Raw genomic sequence first — 25,115 nt, forward strand, 5'->3', positions numbered from 1 at the left:
ATGGTGGCTCACGTCTGTAATCCCAGCACTTTGGGAGGCCAAGGCAGGCAGATAACCTGAGTTCAGGAATTCAAGACCAGCCTGGCCAACATGGCAAAACCCCACCTCTACTAAAAATACAAAAATTAGCCAGGCATGGTGGCGCATGCCTGTAATCCCAGCTACTGGGGAGGCTGAGGCAGGAGTATCACCTGAACCCAGGAAGTGGAGGTTGCAGTGAGCCGAGATGGTGCCACTGCACTCCAGCGTGGGTGACAAGAGTGAAACTCTATCTCAAAAAATAAAAAATTTTTTTAAAAAGTAAAATAAATAAATTTTTAAACCAACCATTATAAAGCTTTCAAATACATACATGGTCAAAATCAGTTCACAGGTATTTTAAAACTGCAACAATACATGCACTACTGCTCTTTTTTAAGATATTCACCCAGTTTATCTGGGTTCAAATTCCAGATTCCAAAAGAAGGGTCAGGAGGGTCATTATGTGTAAACACCGAATCTAAAGAGTGTAAAACTATCCTGTTAAACACCGAATCTAAAGAGTGTAAAACTATCCTGTTAATTTTATAAGTTCTGGCCGGGCACAGTGGCTCACACTTGTAATCCCAGCACTTTGGGAGGCCAAGGCAGGCGGATCACGAGGTCAGGAGTTCGAGACCAGCTGGCCAACACAGTGAAACCCCGTCTCTACTAAAAATACAAAAATTAGCTGGGTGTGGTGGCAGGCACCTGTAATCCCAGCTAATTGGGAGGCTCAGGCAGGAGAATCGCTTGAATCCAGGAGGTGGAGGTTGCAGTGAGCCGAGATCAGGCCACTGCACTCCAGCCTGGGTGACAGAGCTAGACTCCATCTCAAACAAATCAGAAAACAAAGCAAAACAACAACAAAAACATTTGTAAGTTCTGAGTGTTTACGCTCTGTAATCTTGATCTCCTCTGAAATTCTCTGTTGAGGACAGAAACCCATCATCTGCCTGGAACTCAGCCAATGGCCAGAAAGGATACAAATAATAAATACCACTTCTCATTTGCATCCTGCTTTATAGTTTACAAATCAGTTCATGTGAAAGTCATGTGGGCCACAAATGGTGGGTGAGGCATAATCAAACATCTGCTGAGTTCTTTCTCTTACAATATGGCAGTCATTATCAGGGTGGGGGACAGACACAGGAATTTGCGCAGTTCTCTGCAAAGCCCATAAAATTGTATGCAATCCTAAAAAGTAGCCAGTGGGGCCTTCTTCCCTGCAGCATATGAACATGTTTCTTTCTGCCTCCTTCCAGCATGCTCTACAAAATAGTCCCGGTAATCGCCCATGTTACCAAGTCAGCTGTCCATGGCTGCTCCCTTCCCCGACCTAAAGAAAGATTCAAGTTCAAGTTAATGCTGGAGACCCCTAGGCAACTGCCCAACTCCCTCCCAGGCCATTCCCTCCTCCCACTTTCTAACCTGTAGTCAAACAGCCTTTTAAAATCCTGTGCTGATTATCTTTTATCCTTTGGGGTACTGGGACTGGGACCCTGCAGCCCAGGCTTCTTTTGGCAACTGGCTGTCTCTGTTTGGCTCTGCCAGGAGGGGTACTAGAGGAAGGGAGCTGTTGGCTTCCTGTTCCTAAGAGTGACCATGATCACAACACCTCATCCCAGCAGCAGCAGTTGCTTCCAGTTTTTCCAACATTTCCAGAATCAGCCTCGCTACCTCCTCCCCATCTCTCTCTGCTCAGACACACCAGCACCTACTGGCTGGCATCCCCTCCTCAGCATGAGGCATCGGGGCCAGCCAAGCGGGACCTTCCTAGCCCAGAGGGCTGAGTCCTCACCCTGCAGGGCCCTGCTCCAAGCCCCTAAGTTTCAAAAAATCTTTTTTCTGACTTTTGTTCACCCAGCCCCCAGGGTGATTGCTGTTTCCTATTCTTCTTTTTTTTTTTTTTTTTTTTTTTGAGACAGAGTCTCACACTGTCACTCTGGCTGAAGTACAGCGGCATGATCTCAGCTCACTGTAACCTCTGCCTCCCCGGTTCTAGTGATTCTCCTGCCTCAGCCTCCCAAGTAGCTGGGATTACAGGCGTGCACCACCAGGCCCAGCTAAATTTTGTATTTCTAGTAGAGACGGGGTTTCACCTTGCTGGCCAAGCTGGTCTCGAACTCCTGGGCTCAAGTGATCTACCCGCCTCCACCCCGCAAAGTGCTGGGATTACAGGTGTGAGCCACTGCACCGCACCCAGCCTGTTTCCTATTATTCTTACCTCTGTGATACCTGAGTATCCCCACTTTGCCTTTCTCTTCCCTAATACCTGGCTAACAATCCTTTCTATAAGTTATCTGTTGAAATTCCTGTCGTGGTTTCTGTCTCCTGACTGGACTCAGACCAATACAAGTCCCTTATAGGAACTCTTTCCATCTGCCTTCTTATGAACAATTAAGAACACAGCTGTTGTTGCAATTTCCCAGGAGGTCTTTATCTTTATTAATTCTTGTTCCAGGGGCTGGTCCTCAACTTGTTAGGCTCAGAAATTGGCTGTGTCAGCAAAAAACAAAAGGAAATCTGTCCCTCATGTCACTGTCATGAGGAGAGAGGCATCTGGGCCAGCATGACCACAATTAGCCTGCCACAATTTCATGGATGCTGGAAGGCACAAAACCCCTGAGTCAGAGACAAAGGGCTTTCTATTCATGGCCTTAGCAGTAGCCAGAGTGTCAGTATTTGTACTGGTTCCTCAAGCCCCAATTGCCACATGACACCGTGAAGAGGACTAGGTGACATCTGCATATGCAGTGGATCAAGTTACATAGGGAGCCCTGCTCTTAGGAAACTCATATATTTTATAATAGGCAGTAAGCCTGCCTGTCCTGTGCTCCATAGAGAGCCATCATGTCTCTTTTCCAAGGCTGTGTGCTACACAAACATCCTTGAAAAGATAGTCCAGCACAAAGGAAGCGTGAGGGACCCTTGGAGAACTATCTCCCAACACTCATCTAGAGCTTGCAAGTAAACATGGACTTGCAGTGAGGGTAATTAGTTGGATAATTCAATTGGTTTCCATAGCAAAGATCTATCTACAGGAACTAGAGTAATTGAGTCTTTGGGTCAGGATCCCCCCGATCCTTTCTTATTTAGTGCCATTGTGACTCTATGAATCTAGATTTTTTTTTTTTATTTACAGCATATCAACTCCTCCCAATTTTTTTTTTTTTTTTTTTTTGAGACAGTCTTGCACTTTTGCCTAGGCTGGAGTGCAGTGGCGCGATCTTGGCTCACTGTAACCTCTACCTCCCAGGTTCAAGTGATTCTCCTGGCCTAGCCTCCCCAGGAGCTGAGATTACAAGTGTGCACCACCACACCTGGCTAACTTTTGTATTTTTAGTAGAGACGCGGTTTTACCACGTTGGCCAGGCTAGTCTCAAACTCCTGACCTCAGGTGATCTGCCCACCCCTCGGCTTCCCAAAGTGCTGGGATTACAGGCATGAGCCACCACGCCCTAATCCCTTTCTTATTGACATAGATATGGTTTGGATATTTAAGTATTGTTAGTCAAGCCTTGTTCTAGCCAGTAACTAAACTACCCTGTCTCTATAAAGTGTGTGCGTTTTCTGCACATTACCAATTATGAGATTTAGAGGGCAGTCCTATTTGCAATTCGTTGGAAACTACCTTACTATCTATCCTTTGGCACCACCTATCCCCAATTCCATAAAAAGACTTAGTTTAAAAATAAAATTGCTTTCTGCTGTTTTTCCTTAATATAAAACTAAAAAAATTTACTTTTATCTATAGATTATATCTTTACAACACACATTGTGGTTTTTAGAATCTCAGGGAAAAAATCCTATCTTAAATGTTAGTAGACTAAGATTCTTGACCTCCTAAATCAGTGTCAAATGTGAGATCATAGCTGATGCCTGGCCTATGTAGTCAGAACTCAATAAATAGTAGTCGTACTGTCAGGACTCTGGAAAATAAGAGAAATGAATCTGAGCAAAAAATAGGAAATTATAAGAATAGCAGTATCTTCTAGAAACACGCAGGCAGAAATGCAGCCAAGTTTGGAATACCTACCCTGCCCTTGCCACTCTGTTTGTACAGTGTGACCCCATTCATTGCTGCTTATTCAGCTACTATGTGCCAGGCACAGTGCCTGAGGCCGGAACACAATAGGAACACAAACAGATACGGTTTTTTACATTGTAAAGCACAGAGGTTACAGTCTAGTGGAGAGAGACAAATCAAATTATCACGCAAGGAAATAAAAAACTGCCACTGTGGTAACTGCTGAGATAGGCAAGTACATGGTGCTGAGTGTGTATAAAAGGAGGACCTGACCCACTGAGGGAGGTCAGCAAAGGCTTCCTGAGGAAGCGATGACCAAGCAGAGACTCAAGTTTAAGCAAGCAATAAGACAATAGGGAAACCGGAAGAGCTTTCCAGACTTAGAGAAGAGCAAACACCTCCTGGCAGGCGGAAGCACACTGAGGAAGCATGGCTGGCGCTCAGGAAGATGAGGAAACCTGCCAGATCAGAGTAAAACCAAGGTCACAGAACGAGGATTTTGCTCACAGCCGCACAACTTCTGGGATACTTTCCTTATGCTACCACCTTCCTAGTCAACAGACATCATTTTCTTTCCTCTCCAAACCTTCCCCTGGGACAGAGGTCCATCAGTTAATGCTCATTCCAGAGTAAAAAAGAAATCACTAAGTAGAACATGAAAAGGAAATGCAAAAACTTGAGCCACAAAAACTGGAGACCTCGCTATGGAATTTTTCTTTATTGAGTGTGCGCAGGAGTCTTGGGGATGGTCTATGTCAGTGATATTCAAAGTGTGGTCCCAGGACCAGCCACATCAGCATCTCCTAAACACTTATTAGAAAAGCAAATTCACAGGCCCCACTCAAAACCTGTGAATCAGAAATATGGGAGGTGGGGCTCAGCAATCTGAATTTTAACAAGCAAAAAGCCCCACAAAAAGGGCTCCTGTTGCACAGACAATAGTCTAAATCAGTGCTTCCCAAACCTGTCTGATCATCTGAAGCAACTGGGAGCTTGTTAAAATATTCCTGGGCCACACCCCAATACTTACAAAAATTGAAATCTCAGGGCAAGGCTTGGGAATCTATATTGAGATGATCATCCTGGTTTGAGAACCACTGGTCTATATCAAAGTAACACATCGTCTGACACAGTGAGAAATTAATTTCAAGTGTCATTTGTCCTTGCCAAGTAATTAAGGGTAGTAAGTACCTCAGGCTCTGCCAGTCCAACTCAGTACATTATTTGATTGATATCTTCCATCTCCTTAGCTCTTCCCAATTTTAAAACAATATAAGACACTTCCAATTTTGACATTTATTGAGAAATTTATCCTTGTCTCTCAGTCTCATATCATCACAGCCACCACAAACTGTATGAGACTTAATAAGTGCTTACCAAATTCAAGCATTATGCTTTTAGCTGCAGTCTAAAAATCTGTTCTGGAAAATGTCTGTTTCAAAATATCAAAAAGAAAATCATCCAGCCTTGTAATACAAATAGGCACCCGATTCAGAACTTTTTCTTTTCTCTGCCTCTGCGAGGAAATGGATTTTCTACTATTGTGACTCAGTATTTTTTATTTATTTATTTATGAGACAGAGTCTCACTCTGTTGCCCAGGCTGGAGTGCAGTGGTATGATCTCAGCTCACTGCAACCTCTACCTCCTAGGTTCAAGTGATTCTCATGCCTCAGCCTCCGGAGTAGCTGGAATTACAGGTGCCTGCCACCATGCCCGGCTAATTTTTGTATTTTTAGTGGAGATGGGTTTTCACCATCACTGACCTCAAGTGATCCACCCAGCTTGGCTTCCCAAAGTGCTGGGATTACAGGCGTGAGCCACCACACCCAGCCTCAGCACTGTTTTAAATAAACATACAAATAAATATGGGATGAACTAAGACAACATTATGTTTACAAACAAAAAACCTTCCAGAGCTGAAAGAACAGATAATATCACAGATTCATTTTCAAGTATCAGCATTTTCAAGAATTTTCCCATATGCTGAAATTTATGCAGCTGATCTACAAATAATATTGACTGGTCTCTTAGAGGTAATTTTACATTTCTCGAAAGCTCTTAAGCAAGACAATGATACGTGACTCACTTCCCACAAGATTTAAGAAGGCCACAGCCCTGGTAAAGAAATGAAAAAAAAAAAAAATGAGTAGTCACCTTAACATGTAAAAAGTGTCTAATTATTGGTTAGGATAGTTTCAGAAAGTTTAGTGGTTACAGGCAGCAACCTTTGAGTACATAAAATCAGAATTTATGAAGTGGCTGCCGCTATGACTCTAATAAAACAAGGAAGCAATTTAATAGTTTTAAGAAAATGGAAAAGAGCACAGGAAGGAAGAAAAGGTAGGCTTGAGTAAATTACTCTGCCCCTGAAGATAGAAAAAAAAAAAAAACCACTAACTGTAAAATTGAATAATAATAATGAACTGTTTGCTGTGGTATCTGGTATTATCATGTTCAAAGGAAAAAAACCCTACAAAACCTAGAAGGCATTATCAAGAAGATAGTCCATGTTACGTGTAAAAGTAAGGGGATTAGAGCAAAAACAAACAAAAAAAGTTGAAGGTCCTCTTCTCTACTTCTATAAAATAGAGAATTTAAAAGAAAAACCTGACAGATCCCTATCTCATACCATATGGAAAACAGATTAAAGACTGATATGTAGTTTCACAAAAGTAATAGAAAAAAATATGTATTTGGGGATGACACAAAGCCCCAAAGCCAAGGTAATAGATCCAACCTCTGCAAAAGTTAAAATACTAGCAAGAAATTGAAATATTTATCAAAAGATTGAGATCTATAATAAAGTATTTGTACAAATCAAGAATAAAAGGCAAAACAACAGGAAAATAAAGAAAGGATAAGAACAGACAAGTCACAGAATACAAGGGCCAAAAATATACATATTTGAAAAAATGCATGGCTTCACTAGTGTCAGGGAAATGCAAGAAAAAAAGGCATTCTCACCTGACAGAGTAACATTACCATATTTGCTGTTGTGGGATGTTCTTGACTCTCAGTAAGGTCATCTAAATGTAACCTGTGTTGCATTTGCAAAGTCCAACGCTGAGATCCCTGCACTACTGTTCTGGACTGGGGGCTGCTGACTGACTGGATCAGTCCTCAGGGTAGAGGGTGCTCCAGAAGGAAAGGCACAACTCCCCAACCAAAAGCCATGTGGGGTATGAAAAAGGAGGCCTGGACACTACCTGGTCCTTTTTCCAGTCTCACACTCTCCTGAAGCACCTGAATGATAAGCCCCAGCTGAACTCTGAGGAAAATTTAAATTTTTTTTTCGAAATTAGGATACATCTTACACACTGGCCCATTTCACGCATTGGCAAAACTAGTAAAAAGATTTGTAATACATTGGTAAGAACATGGGTAAAAAGAAATTCTCATGTACTAGTCAAATAATAATTTTCAGAAAGTAAAAAACATAACAAAGTAAGCACAGGTCAAAAAACTGATTAAATTTATTACCAAAGGACCCCGCAAGATGACAAAAGAGAATGTCACACAAGAATGCTGGAATAAGATCTCATAGTTAAATGCTAATGTGGTTAATGTTCTACAAGGCTAAAAAACTGTAACCTTTTTTTTTTTTTTTGGATTGCAAAAATTTATTAAAATTGGAGACATTGTTTTAATCTTCTTGTGCCATGAGACTCCATCAGGCGGTCTACAAAGACCATTGGGAGGCTGAGGATCACTTGGGCCCAGAAGTTTGAGGCTGTAGTAAGCTTCAAAGGCCACTGCACTCCAGCTTGGGTGAGGCAAGACCCTTTCAAGCAGTAAGCTGCATGCTTGCTTGTTGTGGTCAATTAAAAACCCTAGTTTAGGATAACAGGTCTGCCTGTTTGAAGATGAAAAATAATACCCATTTAAAATTTGCCCTACTAGATTTCCTTCTCAGTCACATTTTAACTTTTAAACAGCGAATCACTCCCATCTACAGATTAAGGTGTATATGCCACCAAAACCTTTTGCCACCTTAAAAATTTCCTTAAAAGTTTAAACTAACCTGCATTTCTTCAAGCATGAATTCTGAGTCCTGAAATTAAGGGACAATACACCGTAAGACAACTTGCATACAATTAGGAGTAATCCAAAATCTCCAAACATTATAGAATGGCTATATTCCCCTTTCCAGGGCATAAACTAGAATGTTAACCTCTTTTCTATCACAGAAAAATAACATACCACTCTACCAGATCATCGTTTGAGGCTTATCAAACGATGTACAAGTTAACATCTAGCTCTAGAGTCTGGGCCTTAACAACAGTAAATCATAGTCACAATATGTCAATTACCCATTAGGTGAATTTGTTTGACAATGCTCTAGTACACTGTTTCTCAAACTTTTTTGTTGTTGTTAATTTTTTTTTGAGACAGTCTCACTCTGTCACCCAGGCTAGAGTGCAGTGGCACAATCTTAGCTCATTGAAACCTCTGCCTCCTGGGTTCAAGTGGTTCTCATACCTCAGCCTCTGGCATAGCTGGGATTACAGGCATGCACCATGCCCAGCTAATTTTTATATTTTTAGTAAAGACAGGTTTCGCCATTAGATTGTACATGAATCTAAGTGCAGCATTAGATTCTCATAAGAGTGCAAACCCTACTATGAACTGTACATGTGAGAAATCTAGGTGTGCTCCTTATGAGAATCTAATGCCTGATGATCTGAGGTTAAACAGTTTCATCCCAAAACCATCCCCCTGCCATGTGCATGGAAAAATTGTCTTCTATGAAACTGGTCCCTGCTGCCAAAGAGGTTGGGGATCACTGCTCTATATCTTCAGCCAGTTAACAAGCTCCTTCTCAGTCAAGGTTAAATGCAGAAAGACAGCTTATACAAATGCAGGGAAAACATACACCAACTACCAAGAGGGAATCCCTCTTTCCTAGCTAAGAGGGAACATTTAAGGACAAAAGATAGCACACAGAGCCAATGATAATCAAAGGGGAAAACAAGGAACAGAAAATGTGAAAATTCTGATTGATCTCCTCCGAGATGTAAGGGTACTACACGTACGAAACAAGAATTAGAGGATGGGCGTGATGGCTCACGTCTGTAATCCCAGACTTTGAGAAGCCGAGGCAGGTGGATTACCTGAGGTCGGGAGTTTGAGACCAGCCTGGCCAATATGGTGAAACACCATCTCTACTAAAAATACAAAAATTAGCCAGACGTGGTGGTGTGCACTTGTAACCAGCTACTCTGGAGGCTGAGGCAGAAGAATTGCTTGAACCCGGGAGGTGGAGGTTGCAGTGAGCCAAGATACTGCCACTGCACTCCAGCCTAGGTGACAGGGCAAGACCCTGTCTCAAAAAAAAAGGGGGGAGCTGGCCATGGTGGTTCACATCTGTAATCCCAGCACCGAGGCGAGCAGATCACCTGAGGTCAGGAGTTCGAGACCAGCCTAACCAACAGGGAGAAACCCCGTCTCTACTAAATATACAAAATTAGTCAGGCATGGTGGTGCATGCCTGTAATCCCAGCTACTCAGGAGGCTGAGGCAGGAGAATCGCTTGAACCCAGGAGGCAGAGGTTGTGGTGACCCGAGATTGCACCATTGCACTCCAGCCTGGGCAACAAGAGTGCAACTCTGTCTCAAAAAAGAAAAAAAGAAAGAAAAAGAAAAGAAAAAAGAATTAGAAAGAGACAGCAATCTTTAATACGTAAATACAAATTACTAGCAAGGCGAGGTGGCTCACACCTGTAATCCCAGCACTTTGGGAGGCCAAGGCAGGAAGATCACTTGGGGCCAGGAATTCGAGACCAGCCTGGGTAACATAGTGAGACTCCATCTCTACAAAAAATTAAAATTTAAATTTAAAAAGTAGCCAGGCTAATAGTAGTGTGCATGCTTATGGTCCCAGCTAATCAGGAGGCTGAAGTGGGAGGATCACTGGAGCACCAGAGTTTGAGATTACAGTGAGCTATGGTCATGCCACTGCACTCCAGCCTGGGTAACAGAGTGAGACCCTGTCTCTAAAAAATAAAGAATTACTAAATTTAAAATGAAATAGAAGAGCTGAATAATAAGGTAATGGATATGTTCAAAGAGTGAATTAGTGGTCAGAATAAATAGATCAAGACAAAATACAGAAGTATAGTGAAGAGGGTAAGTTAATAGGTCTGACATCCACCTAAGAAAAATAATTTTAAAAATCTTATTTAAAATTGCCTTTTAGTACAAGAATGGTACAATGACTCAGATGAAAGGACTGTGGGGTAAGCAGCATGAATGACAAATGTCCCAGGGATCTAGACACAAATTGGTGAAATTTTAGGACTCCAGGCATAAAAAGAAAACCCCAAAAGTTTTTCATGAGGAAAAAATAGGTTACTTATCAATAAATAAAGAGAGGTAATCAGATTGGTGTGACTTTAATCAGCAATACTGGATAATAGTAAATGATTGTGTTATAGCTTCAAAATTCCAAAGGAAAATGATTTTGAGTCTAAACCATAACTCACTTTAAAAAATTTTAAATTGAAGATTCAACATTTAATTACTTGAAGATATGCAGCAGCACACCAGAAAACTAATCCTAGGATGCAAGTGAAAGCAATCAGAAGAAAACAGTAAAACTCATAGTGGCCTAATAACTATTTACACATACACACCAAGATCCTAGAGATTAATCTAAAACTAAAATCGTATCTGATTACATCACCAAAAGAGGCTGAGGTGGAGAAGTGAAACAATGCTAAGGTTACTGACTTAATTGGGAAATGGAAGATACGGCTACTAATTAACACTAAACTTAAAGAAAAAAGGTAATCACTAAAGAAATAGCAATAGGTTTAACTACTTCCAAACCACTGGAGGAAAAACAAGGAGAAAAAAAATAACAAGCCAGTAAGATGACAAAATAAAAACAAGAAAGCATGATATATAGAAAATACAAAGACAGCCAGGAATAGTCCAAATGTTTTAATAATCTCAATTAATATAAATGTATTAAATTTCCCAGAGCTGGTTTGATTAAGGAAAATAGAAGTCAATTATGGAGGATATGAGAAAAAGTAAAGTATTTCAGTTATAAAAGGCACAACTCACCAATAGTCATGTAATGCTTACATTTCAGAAATTGATTAAATGAACAATAAGATAGGCATGTAGAAGGCAGAAAGTCTGAACAATTAACAAGCTAAATCCAAAAAAACCTGTAACCAACACAGGCAAAGCACCCCTCTACCCACCCAAAACTCATAGAATATTTACAAATATTGACCATATAATTCCATAAAGTAGAAACCATACAGGCTATATCTCCTTAGAAATTTTAAATACACTTGGAATCTGAAATACCCATTAAAAATAAACAATAGTCACTATAGCTAAAGACTGTCAGACATACAGCCAAGGGAGTACTCAGGAGTATTTTCAGTCCTAAATACATTTATTATCAGGAAACATGAAAAATGGAAAATAAAACTGTTTATATAATACACCTTAAGGCAGTGTGGGGATCAACAACATCCCTGGAGATATGGTCATCAATGAAAGTAGTCCAGGAGTCCGTAAATTCATTTATTAACCATAAGCCTATAAAATGTGTATGCTAACTAGTAATAAAAGTACAAACTGTGTTATATTTTAGAATATCAACTCAGTTGTAACACTAGTTACTTCATCCTGATGAGTTGGTTGGGAATCACATCTTTGAATATATCAAAATTAAACTGAGTTCCTTGAAGTCAGACATGGCCTTATTTATTTGTATACCTTTAATATAGGCACAATAGAGGTACAAAGAGTAAGCACTCAACAGTGTTAATATGAATTGAATTAGTTAATGTATGAGGCAGATAATTTCCCAAAATATGGGGCTCACTGGAGGAGTAGGGTGAAACAGAATAAACAGATCTGTATGGTGGGTACAAGGCTGGAAAACACTGGCTAAACATGAATCTTCATCTCAGGTCTGTGACGTCACTAGGGTCACATGCCAGGTGTTCCAAGATTCTCGAGAGGATTTTACCAACATGGAGGAGCTATCAGCTTTCTTACCCTTCTTCCTTGACAGCAAGATTCATGAACTTCAATAATCACAATGTTAGGAAAAATTAATCTTCAACTATAACAGACTAATTTTTTTAAAATTTAGTCCCTTTTAGCTGTATGTCAAAAGGGCAGACCAATAGCTACAGCTAGTACAATGACTAGAACACAAGCTCAAATTCCCTGGTATTACAGAAGACAAAAAGATCTCAGTAGCTTTCACTTACTTTACAATTTTTAAAAAGCTTCAATTAAGTACTTCAATTGTATCTAAACATAAACAGAGGCCCCATCTGTATTAATATTTTAAACATTCAATATTTGAGCTATGTAAGTCATGCTAGTAGGTGAATTTAAACATGTCTTAAGGAATATTTACATTTCGAAACCTTCTGATTGCATTAATTTGATCTGGTTTATTTTTAAAATATTCCCCCTTGCTACAGAACATCTTCCTTTTCTGCATTAAAAACAAAATGGCTGTATTTCTCTGCCCAACTTTGCTTAGCTGAATCAATCCTTTTAAAAGCTTTCTTCTTTACTGCTAAACCTATCTTCAATTCTTAACTGACACATCAGTCATTCTTACATAAGAACAATACATTAAAATAAATACAAAGAAAAAATTCTCCCAGCAAATACTAGATTCAATCCCAACAATACAGACACAGTCTTAAAAATCAGTTATGTATTTATTTGCATAGAACCAAAGGAAAGACTTAAAATTCCAACATACATCCTATGAGGCTTACAATTTAATTACAAATCCAGTTTTGAGGGAAAAAAGGTTTTGATTTTCCTCTACTAACGAGGATGATACTGTTTCACATGCTTCAGTTATGTATGCTGAAACACCAGACACCTATACATCTTTACTTTTTGCAGAATTAGTATCCAGTCCAAAAAAGTCTTTTTTGATGATGTATCGAACACACTGCAAAATCACATTTCTTTCATGTCGAATGTCCGGAGCTAGAAGCTAAAACACAATTTAAAAGAAGATGAGCTGGTAAATAAACTATATCTGAGAAATACAATCTAAAATATTGCATGTACCCTCTCCATATAAAGAAGACAGAACAATAAGAGATATGTATTATATTCACTATTTTGCTAAAAAACAATGCAAGAACATGTCCTTTTAATTTACATCAAGACTATCTAGCTATTTATTTATTTATTTATTTATTTATTTATTTATTTATTTATTTATTTATTTTGAGACGGAGTCTTGCTCTATCGCCCAGGCTGGAGTGCAGTGGCGGGATCTCGGCTCACTGCAAGCTCCACCTCCTGGGTTCACGCCATTCTCCTGCCTCAGCCTCCCGAGTAGCTGGGACTACAGGCGCCCGCCACCACACCCGGCTAATTTTTTGTATTTTTAGTAGAGACAGGGTTTCACCATGTTAGCCAGGATGGTCTCCATCTCCTGACCTCGTGATCCACCTGCCTCAGCCTCCCAAAGTGCTGGGATTACAGGCATGAGCCACCGTGCCCGGCCAAGACTATCTAGCTTTTTAAACAGTACTAACGCTTATATTTGGAGTCCTCTCTAAGAGTATCTAGCATAGAACAGGAAAATAGGTTTAAACATCTGCAATTCTTTTTTTTTTTTTTTTTTTGGAGACGGAGTTCCACTCTTGTTGCCTAGGCTGGAGTGCAATCGTGCAATCTCAGCTCACCGCAACCTCTGCCTCCCGGGTTCAAGCAATTATCCTGCCTCAGCCTCCCGAGTAGCTGGGATTACAGGTGTGTGCCACTATGCCCGGCTAAAAAGTCTGCAATTCTTTAACCCAAATTCATAAGCAGTCTAGAAATTGATAAGTACATCTATTTACATGTAACAATGAAAATAGCAGTAAAAAATTCCAACATTCCTTGACTTTTATAACTTTCCATTTTTGTGCTTATTGTAATTAAAAGAAAGCTAAAAATCCCTGGTATTTAGAACATGCACATAATCAAGGAATCACATGTAGTTTGCCAAAAAGGAATTTATTTTATTTTCTGATGTTATTGATAGAGTTCAGACACATCATACAGAAACTTTCAGTGGAAAGCTCACTTAATTTACCAATTATAAGGTAACTTTTTAAAATGTAATTTACTATATATACAAAATGGAGCGTATTATTTCAGATCCATTTTAATAGGAAGCAACTGTGCTACATGTGGTAACTCAAGAGTGTAGCCACTGAACACTTTAGCTACAAAATAAGTACTTAACTTGTAAGTCAAAACCAAACAGACTTTTCATAGAATGTCAACAGTTTTATAACTCCACTAAAAAATGTAAAATACTTTTATCGCTTAGACATGAAAATCTTTGATCTTCGAACAGCTTCATGTCCACTACTGAGAACTCGAACATGCATTGCTTCCTCTTTATAATTTGAAGGCAGCTATTAGATTTTTGAGCACATAATGCTGAGAATAAAGCCACGAATGCACAGAATAAACACAAATAAATAAAGGTATACAAAGAAAAAAAATTAGCATGGTAGTGCATGCCCATAGTCCCAGCTACTTGGGAGGCTGGGGCAGCAGGATCACTTGAGCCCAGGAATTCGAGGTAGTAGTGAGCTATGATCACGCCACTACACTCCAGCTCGGGTGACAAAGCAAGACCTCAACTCTAAAAAAAAAAAAAAAAAAAAAAAAGTGGAGGAGGGAGGGAAGGAAGACAATCCCAGAAGATAACAAATGAGAATTGTCAGAAAACCTTAGGCCTTGCCTTTTTGTTATGGTGTGGTTCCCAATAGACATTTGTACTAAAAATCTTTTTTTCCCTTCAGCTTGCCTTTGTACTTTTAGCTGTGCTTTCACTGGAAACTTAAAAGAAAGTCAATAAACCTCAATAGATATTTCCTTACCAACTAGTGAAACCTAAATTTATTTTAAGTGGTTGTAAAAATTACATTATTCCACATTCACTGAATATACCAGCTATATGCCAAATGTAGCTGCAGAATTAAGATACAAAGTCTCCAAGGTCAATGTGTCTCTGGTAACCTTAAAACACACACACACACACACACACACCCCTGTGGCTCTATCTTTATGACGTGAGAACACAAAGATTAGAACCTAAAGAAAAATAATTTACCATTTCCAAGAGATATGGATGGTGTGTTCTTGGTTCGAATAACGTTTGATAGTTGTGATAATCTTTTTTCCTCTTAGGGTTTGTCTTTTTAAAACTTTTCTTTCGGTTCTCACTCTTGGCTTCTGAAAAATTTCTAACAGTTGCTTTAACATCTTGACTTGGACTCTTAGGAGCACTGCTATCAAGAACCTGGTTTTCTGCCAAAACGTCTGCTTCAGTCTTGATGGGAGTTTCTGAGAGTGATGAAAAACAAACACAAAAATAAACAAAACAAAACAAAACAAAACAGGTAGACCTTTCAAAAGCAACCAACAAATCCATAATAATCCTCCTAGCCATAATATTGTTCACTTAATAATTTAAAACTATGAAAGATTTTTGCAAGGCATTTATAATGTATTCTAGTATTTTTCAAATTGGAAGCTGTAACTACCAAAAATTAGGAGACTACCATGAAGAGCTACAGAAAGTGATCTCTCTGAAGGAAATAATGCCAGATGGAAACTTGGATCTATACAATGGAAGGATAAGTGCTGGAAAAAGTAAATATGTGAATAAATATAAAAGACTTTTTTTTCCTCACTGGAAAAATTTTAAAACTAAAGCAAAAATATTAAGTGTATGTGGAATTTATAACATCTATAGAAATAAAATCTATGACAACAATAGTAAAAAGGAAGGCAGAAGGAATATGTAAGTAGTGTACACTGTAAAATTCTTAAATTACATGTGAAGTAGATAATATCATTTGAAAGTACACTATGAAAAGTTAAGCTGCATACTATAAACTGCAGACCAACTCCTAAAAAGTAAAACACAGAAGTTACAAAGATGAAAGAAGATACCAAGCATATACCAATTGCATGAACGCTGGAAAGGCTGTATTAATGTCAGACAAAAAAGACTTCAGAACAGTGAGCATCACCAGGGATAAAGAGGAACAGTTCATAATGCTAAAGGGGTCAATTCGTCAACAAGACAAAGAATAACACCTAAGAACAGATTTTCAATATGCATTGCAGCAAAAACTGATGGAACTGAGAAGTAGACAAATCCATTATTATGATTGAATACTTGAACATTCCAATCTCAGTAATTAAAGAAAAATTGGACAGAAAATTCATAGGGATACAGAATACCGCTAACAATTAACTCAAATTGACAAAGAACACCTGACCTAATATATTTTCTTGACAAGTTCATATGAACATTCACCTTGTGTTGGGCCATAAAATAAGTATCAATAAATTGAAGAAATTGAAAGTATAGAGGTATGTTTTCTGACTGTAACAGAATTAAACTAAAATCATTAACAGAAAACTAGCTAGAAAATCCCCAAATATTTAGAAACTAAACAACACACTTCTAAATAAACCATGAGTTAAAGAACAAATCATAAGATTAGGAAATATTTTGAAATAAATAAAAATGAAAACATAATGTATCATATTTGTGGACTACAGCTAAAGCAGTTCATGAAGGTACATTTATGGCTTTCAATGCTTAAATTAGAAATGAGAAAAGTCTAAAATCAATTATCTAAGCTTCTACTGTAATGTGGTAGGGTCTGAGGAAAGAGGAAATACTAAAAAGTGAAAATCAGTGGATTAGAGTGAAAATCAATGACAACAGAAAAAAACCAACAAAGCCAGAAGTTGGTTCTTTGAAAAGATTAATAAAATTAATAAATGCACCAAGACTTTTTGAGAAAAAGAGAAAAAAAATCAATTAACAACTTGAGAAATAAAAGAGGACATCATTATAGATCCTACAGATATCACAGGAAATATTATGAACTATATACCAATAAATTAACAACTTAGGTGAAGCAAATTCTTTTGAAAAACACAAATCATCAAAACCCACTCAAGAAGAAATAGGAAAATATGAATAGTTCTGGACCTATTAAGGAAATTTAATTCATAATTTAAAACTTTCCCAAAAACAAAATGCCAGGTCCAGATGGCTTCACTACTGAATTTTACAAACAAGAAACAAGAAGAAAAACTGGCAGGAATCCTACACAAACCCTTAAAAAAAAGGAGGAAATAGATCCCTACTCATACCAAATCTATTACAATAAAAGAAAACCATAGACCAATATCCCTCATGAACATGTATGCAAAACTCCTTAATAAAATATTAGATCAAATCCATCAATGTATTAAAAGGGTAATAGACCATGACCAAGTAGATTTTATCCTGGGAATACAGGCTGGTTTGACATTTGAAAATCAATTGACGTTTCACCATTATTAACAGAATAAAGGAGAAAAACCATATGAACAGTTGAAAATTCACAAATTTTAAGCTCAGAATCTTCACCTCTCCCCACTCCCCAATGGTTATACTATTTACTTACTATGAATCAGTGTGATATGATATAAAGAATTCTATTCTAGAAGTTGGGAGACAGGGTTCCATTGCCTAGACAAGAGTGGCAAAACCCATAATACTCAAACATTACATAGGACTGAATGTAGAAATTATATTTGAAAAGAAGTATAGGGACAAGTGTTAAAAGCAGACTCTGGTGCCAGACTGTTAGGTTCAAATCCTGGTTCCATCATTTACTAGCTGTGTGATCTTTGGGCAAGCTACTTATCTCTACCTAAATCTCTTCATCTATAAAATAGAGATGATAAATAAGAAAAACCAGGACACTATTTTCTATTATTTCCTTCCCCTCAAGTATCGATCACTCAATTCAGGAACACAAAGTCAAATGAATCAGAACTTATAATTGTCAATTTTCTGCTAAGAAATGAGGACGGGGACTAACATTTATATTTTTCTCTTTCTTGAGATTTACAACATTTCCCAGCTAAGTATCATATATTAATGTAATGTTCACCAATTAAAATTTAAATATAGCTCATTCAGTTCTATCAAACATTTAACACCCTTTTTGGTTTGTGGCCTTCTGAAATAGTCTTTAATTTGGAAATCTCCCCATCATAGCTAAATCAGTTTGAGGAAACATAATTTTGGGGAGTTGTAAAACTGCTTAAATTCTAATAGAGTTAAAAAAAAAATGCTAAAATGCTAACATGCAGAATAGCTATTAAACCAACCCATTTGGAAGTATTTCTTATTAAATTTGTATCCTAGTGATTCTTACAGACCCTGATGTGAATATTACCTCTTCCTTTGCTTCAGTCTTACTTGAGGGACCCTTTCCTTGTTTAAATATCTTTCCAGAAAAATGCTATCCATGTTTAAGATTCCAAACACTTTCATGCAAATTCTTAAGTCAAGACAGATCTTAATTATGAAGACACAATTGTTAAACTCTGTTAGGAAGAAACAGATTGTTCCTATATGCTTAGAATCCAGGTAAATAAGCAGCCTTCTAGATACTATTTCATGGTTAAAAGACCACTTTGTTTCCTTGGTTTATTTATTTAAAACTCCCTATGTGTCAATATCCCGTCCTAGAGCCCAGAATTAATACTGAAAGCTAGAAATTTGCTAGTGACCTGGATGGCTTAATAAAGCTGAATTCAAACTATATAAAATAATTCTTAAGACAGGAATGTGAAGCAAGGGTTTTTTCCTTAAAGCAGGACATTTTAACAATTGGTCAAATATATTCATACAAAATCATATATATAGTTTAACAGATAATATCCTTTGTTATCTATAAAAGAAAAATCTAGGCATTACTGTGCAGGATGACAGTAAATGCCAAAGAGAGAAAGACTATAATGGAAGGCAATGAAAGTTGGTTTCTTTGGACTTTTAAGTCTCTAAACCTATATGTCAGGTCTGCTACATACCAGTTTGCCAACCTTATTCCTTTTTTTTTTTTTTTTGAGATGGAGTTTCACTCTGTCACTCAGGCTGGAGCGCAGTGGTGCGATCTTGGCTCACTGCAACCTCCGCCTTCTGGGTTCAAGCAATTCTCCTGCCTCAGCCTCCCGAGTAGCTGGGATTACAGGCGCACACCACCACGCCAGGCTAATTTTTGTATTTTTAGTAGAGATGGGGTTTCATCATTTGACCAGACTGATCTTGAACTCCTGACCTCAGGTGATCCACCTGCCTCGGCCTCCCAAAGTGCTGAGACTGCAGGCATAAGCCACTGTGCCCAACCAAGCTTATCCTTTCTATGCTTAAGGTTCTATAAAATAAAGAGGTGATCTCAAAGATCCCTTCCAGTTTCCTTTCTTCCAATTTAAAATGATGGCAGTCTCAAAATTAAGACATGAGTATAAAAATACTGTTCCATCTTAAGAAACACAGAAGCAAGCATTAGTCTCGCCTGTTTTTATGGGATTCTGTAATTCTGGTAATAGTTTTCTTTGCTATCACCTGTTAAGAATACAACTGATAAGTAGGAAACGTAGTATGTGTTTAAAGAATAACTCCATCTTCATACCAATGTATGAGAAACAAGAGCACAAAAAAATGCTGTTTTTCTTAAAATTAAAATGAGGCAACCATCTGTTAAGGAATACTCAGATAAAGCCAAAGTAGCTTATATTTCAAAATTCAAGTAGCTATTAAGAAGCTACCATAGTAAGCCATGGCCTACTTAAAAAAGAAAAAACTTCCCATGTTACAGATACATATAAACATCATTTTTCATATTAAAGCCTAACGGCTCCTTATTCAACATCTTCCAAATACATAAACATTGATTATCTCTAGCCTAGTCAACATTAAAAGTGCTGCCATCTCCATCAAACTACATTTCCTTTTTTTTTTTTTTTTGAGCCGGAGTCTCACTGTCACCCAGGCTGGAGTACAGTGGCACAATCTCACCTCACTGCAACCTCTGCCTCCTGGGTTCAAGCAATTCTCCTGCCTCAGCCTCCTGGGTCCTGGGACTACAGGCACGCGCTGCCATGCCCGGCTAACTTTTGTATTTTTTCTAGAGATGGGGTTTCACCATGTTGGCCAGGCTGGTCTCGAACTCCTGACCTCAGGTGATCCACCCTCCTCAGCCTCCCAAAGTGTTGGGATTACAGGCGAGAGCCACCATGCCCGGCCCATCCAATTACATTTGAATCTTCTCTTCATTCTATATGAACACTTTTAGACCTGTATTCTTATCCTCAGTACAGCTCCTACTTTGATTACACATCTTGTCCTGAGACATACACATGAATTCTCTCACGGCCGGTAAAGTCTAAATAAAATGACCACACAGAGCCAGATATCCACAATAGTGGAACATAGATTTATTCATTAAACATATGCTGGATTATTGATATAAGCCTTGGATTAAAAACTGCTACACTGCATCAGATCAAGAGCCTACTCACGGCTCCTTCAGTAGCCCTGAAAGAGATGCTGAAGGAAATTAAACTGGTTTATCACAATTAAATTTCACAATGAAGCCTCACATGTTACCATCTGTAACATCTTCTTTAAAGGTAAGACATGTATCCTGAACATTACTGACTTCTCAGAAAGACTCTTGAAAAGATTCAATTTCTTCCGACCTTTAAAATGCACAAGCTAATGAAGACACAAGTATAAGGTTGCTGTGTTTTCCAAATGAGATAATTTATGTAAATATGCTCTAGGAAGAACAATGCCCTATATGCATTAAAAAAATTGTATCACACTTTTTGTCATAAAGGATCTCTCTCCATCTACCAAAGATGCTATAAACACGTTATAACAAGGGTTCTTGAGAGCAGAGAGAAAAAAATGAATTTTCTTTTTGCCATTTCTTTTAGAATTTTCTTCAATTCTGTTAGTGGGTATTTTCTCTTTTCCTTCCTATTCTTTCATTATATTGTATTTTTTGCTTTTTTATTCCCAGAGTAGCAACACATTTCTTTATTACTCCAGAGTTCCTTTAACCCATGTTAACTTTACTTCTGATTCAAATGGAAAAGGAATTTGAAAACCAAATAAAGAATGCACATCCTGAATGTTATTAATGCGCAGCATGCACCAAAGGCAAAAAGCAACAAAACAAAACCCTTTAACAACACACACCATGACTTACCTTCTGGCTCACTCTCTGACCCTGAAAGACTGCCATAGCTACTCATTAGTGAGCATAGGGCTGGTGTCACTTCCTTGGGTATCACAGAACGTTGTGGTTTCTCCTCCTTATCAGACTCTGAAGGGAAAAGAAGTCAGATTCAAAACATCTACCACCATAAAAAAGCTGACCATCCCCCACTCCCTCATTTGTTAGTGAAAATTAAGTAATTTCTGATCATTTCCTTAATTTTTCCAAAAAACTAATTCTAGGGGGCCAGAAACACTTCCCCTTGGTTTACACATCTTCATGGGCCAAGAAACCATTTGCCCCAGAGAAGACAGTGGGGGAAAAGGAAGCTATATAGAGCTCAGTTACTTAGCATGCTTCACAGGTTATACAATCTGAGTATACTCTAAATTAACTTAATTACATAGTCTTTGCTGTTCATTTACAGGTAGTAGGAAGGCCCAAACTTTATTTAACTTCACTGGATTGGGATCACTGCCTCTGAAAATTAGATTTAGAAATAAATGAAGTATTAAAATACCTATGCTTTTAACTGTTTTTAAGATTGTTTTTTGGGATCCAAATAGTATTCAAAGCATTCTATAGGCTTAGTCAAACAGTAATGCTGAAATTAATCCACCCAAAGTTTTTTTAGAGACAGAGTCTTGCTCTGTCACACAGGCTGGAGTACAGTGGCATAATCTCGGCTCACCATAACCTCTGCCTGCCAGGCCCAAGCAATTATCTTACCTCAGCCTCCTGAGTAGCTGAGATCACAGGCGTGTGCCACTATGCCCAGCTAATTTTTTGTATTTTTAGTAGAGATGGGGTTTCACCATGTTGGCCAGGCTGGTCTCAAACTCCTGGCCTCAAGTTGATCAGCTTGCCTTGGCCTCCCAAAGTGCTGGGATTACAGGTGTGAGCCACTGTGACCAGCCCACCCAAAGTTTTTATTATTTAAAACTTCTAAGTACTTAAATAAACAAGGCAACCATGAGAATTTACCAAGCATAATACTAAAGTGCCTGCCAAATGTAAAGTGTCTGATCCAGGCCCAGCAAGCCTAGTTGTAGCCCCAGGACACCACCTATTACATTTCTTTTTGGCAGCTCTAACAATCTATTAACTCTATTCTAGACAACCAATAAAAATAAGGCCTCATTGAAGACAATAAGTAATTTGTCTATTTAATTAACCAACTCAACCCAAAACCAATATAACATGTTTCAAGACTAAGCATTTAATGTTCACCAAGCCAGTCTAGGGGAAACCAAACCATGCCAGTAGTAAATGGGAATATTTTTCTATGTGAATGTTCAACTGCCACCTTCTGCTGGATGAAGCTAAATCCTCTCTCCTCACTACACACCATCACACCTATAAAAGTACTCCTTGTCAATTTTAAGCTAAATTACCTTTTCTCCTTGATTAATAAAGGGAAAGGAAAGTATGAAGTTTATGTGAATTAGTAGTAGATTAAGCAGAAATCCACCACAGTGTTAGTATGGAGACTTTCCATTCATTGGTTGAATGATGAAAGACCAAACTGTAGCATTTATTTCCAAGACTCAAAGAGAGGTAACAAAAAGTACAGTAATAGTTGAATATTATGCTCTTCAAAAGCATGATCTGACCTAATCCTTATGAGGTATGTGATGAGTGATGAAACAAACATCCAGAGAATTTGAGTAACTTTTCCTTAAGATAACTATAAATCAGTTGGGTCAAATTTAAAGCCTGGCTATCTGACTCCAAATCCAAATTGTTATCAGTGAGATAGACAAATAAAGCCTTCTTAAAATGAAGCCATCCTATCAAAGTGTTTTTACGGTCCACAATAATGCTAATAATGTCTCCCACCTATAGCTCCATTTCTTTCCTCCCTTTTATAGTAAAACTCCAAACAGTTACTTGATATGCAATCATACCTTGGAGATATTGTGGATTTGGTTCCAGACCACTGCAATCAAGTGAATATGGCAATAAAGCAAGTCACACAAATTTTCTGGTTTCTCAGGGCATATAAAAGTTATGTTTATACTACACCGTGGCATATGAAGTGTGCAATAGCATTATGTCTTTAAAAATGTACCTTAATTTAAAAATATTTCATTGCTAAAAAATGCTAAAACTCATCTGAGACTTCAGGAGGTTGTGATATTTTTGCTGATGGAGGGTATCATTGTCTTGATGTTGCTGGCTGCTGACTGATCAGGGTTGTGGTCGCTAAAGGCTGGGGTGACTGTGGCAGTCTCTCTGCCTTGACTGCTATTCCCTTAGGTATCAGCCCCGCATTTCATTCAGATGTCTTAATGTCACCTTATCAGAGATGCCTTTACTGATCACTTCAGATAAAAGCGCATATCCCCTTTTCTGACCACCATTCTCTATTATTTTACTCAGCTTCAATCATCTTTATAATTCTGTTTTTTTGTTTTTGTTTTTGTTTGAGACAGAGTTTCACTCTGCTGCCCAGGCTGGAGTGCAGTGCATTCTACCTTCTGAGTTCAAGCGATTCTCCCCTTAGCCTCCTGAGTAGCTGGAATTATAGGCACTTGCCACCACACCAGGCTAATTTTTGTATTTTTAGTAGAGACGGAGTTTCACCATGTTGGCCAGGCTGGTCTCGAACTCCTTACCTCAAGTGATCTGCCCACCTTGGCCTCCCAAACTGCTGGGATTACAGGCGTGAGCCACTATGCCCAGCTCCCACATTTTCTGTATTACTTTTATAATCAGAAAATAACAGAAAAAAATAAAAACAAAGGGAAATTGACTCTGGAAAACTGTATTCTTCACAATCCAATTCATGAAGCAGAGCGCAAGGCTTTAATGTCCTTTCCCTCCTCCCTTCTTTTTTAAACTTTGTATTTTGAAACAATTTTGGATTTATACAAATGTTGCAAAGATAGTACAGAGTCTCCATATATCCTTCATCCAGCTTCCCTAATGTTACCATCTGACATAACCAAAGTACTTTATGATAGCTAAGAAGTTAACACTGGTACCACACTAGTATTTAAATTACAGACTGTAATGTAATTTCACCAGCTTTTCCACTAACATCCTTTTTTCTGTTCCAGGATACAATCTGCAATACTACATTGCATTCGGTTGTCATGACTCCTTAATCTTCTCTAAATCTGTGACAGTTTCTCAGTCTTTCCTTGTTTTTCATGAACTTGATACTTTGAAGATTATTGTCAGGTATTTTTAGAATGTCCCTCAGTTTGGGTCTGTCTGACATTTTTGAAGATTAGACTGAGGCTATGGATTTTGGGGAGGAATACCACAGAGATGTGCCCTTCTCATCACAACCCAGGTCCATGATATCAGTAGGACTTATTACTGGTAATGTTGACCTTGACCACTTGATGGTCTGCCTGCTTTCTCTACCACAAAGTTACTATTTTTCTCTTTCATTATTCTATTTCTTGAAATGAGTTACTAAGTTTAGCTCACACTCCAGGGAAGAAGAATTAAGCTTCAACTCAAGTAAGGAATATCAAAGAATTTTGGACATACGTTAAAACCATGGTAATTAATAATTATTGTAATTAATAAATATTTTGGGGGCAGATATTTTGAGGCTATAACAAATATTGTTTCATTTTAACAATTCACCACTAATTTTACCATTCATCAGTGGATCTTGCCCAAAACAATGATTACTGTGGTGCTCTAATGCTGACTTGCTGTTTCTCTCATTTCTTCTACGTTTAATAATTAGAATTATTTTGTAAGAAAGACCTGTCCCTCCTCCCCCACATTTATTTATTTATTTATTTAGGCACTCGTATCAGTATAGACTCATGGGTGTTTATTCTATTCTGAGGGTTATAATTTATTATTATTTATTTTGTGGCACCAATTGTTCCAACTTTGGCCCTTGGGAACTCTTTCTAGTATCCTTCTGACATACCCACATCTTCACATTTTTTGAGCATTTTCTTACTTTCTGGTGCTATGAGATGCTCTAGGTTCAGCTTATAT

At 38.2% G+C, this 25,115-nt stretch overlaps 1 protein-coding gene across 1 annotated transcript in view; it reads right to left on the minus strand.

Annotated features, from left to right (window-relative positions):
- Positions 1-11,753: 11,753 nt before the first annotated feature.
- Positions 11,754-25,115, minus strand: part of NUFIP1 (nuclear FMR1 interacting protein 1) — a 49,143-nt gene continuing 35,781 nt past the window's right edge. Inside the window, exons 8-10 of the mRNA XM_032150809.2 lie at positions 21,135-21,251; positions 15,170-15,402; positions 11,754-13,042 (exon numbers count right to left, since the gene is read on the minus strand). Of these exons, the coding sequence (XP_032006700.1) occupies positions 12,926-13,042; positions 15,170-15,402; positions 21,135-21,251 (467 nt within the window). The 3' untranslated portion in view covers positions 11,754-12,925. The remainder of the gene's footprint in view (positions 13,043-15,169; positions 15,403-21,134; positions 21,252-25,115) is intronic.

Source organism: Hylobates moloch, unplaced genomic scaffold, assembly GCF_009828535.3.
Source record: "Hylobates moloch isolate HMO894 unplaced genomic scaffold, HMol_V3 SCAFFOLD_4, whole genome shotgun sequence".
NCBI lineage: Eukaryota > Metazoa > Chordata > Mammalia > Primates > Hylobatidae > Hylobates > Hylobates moloch.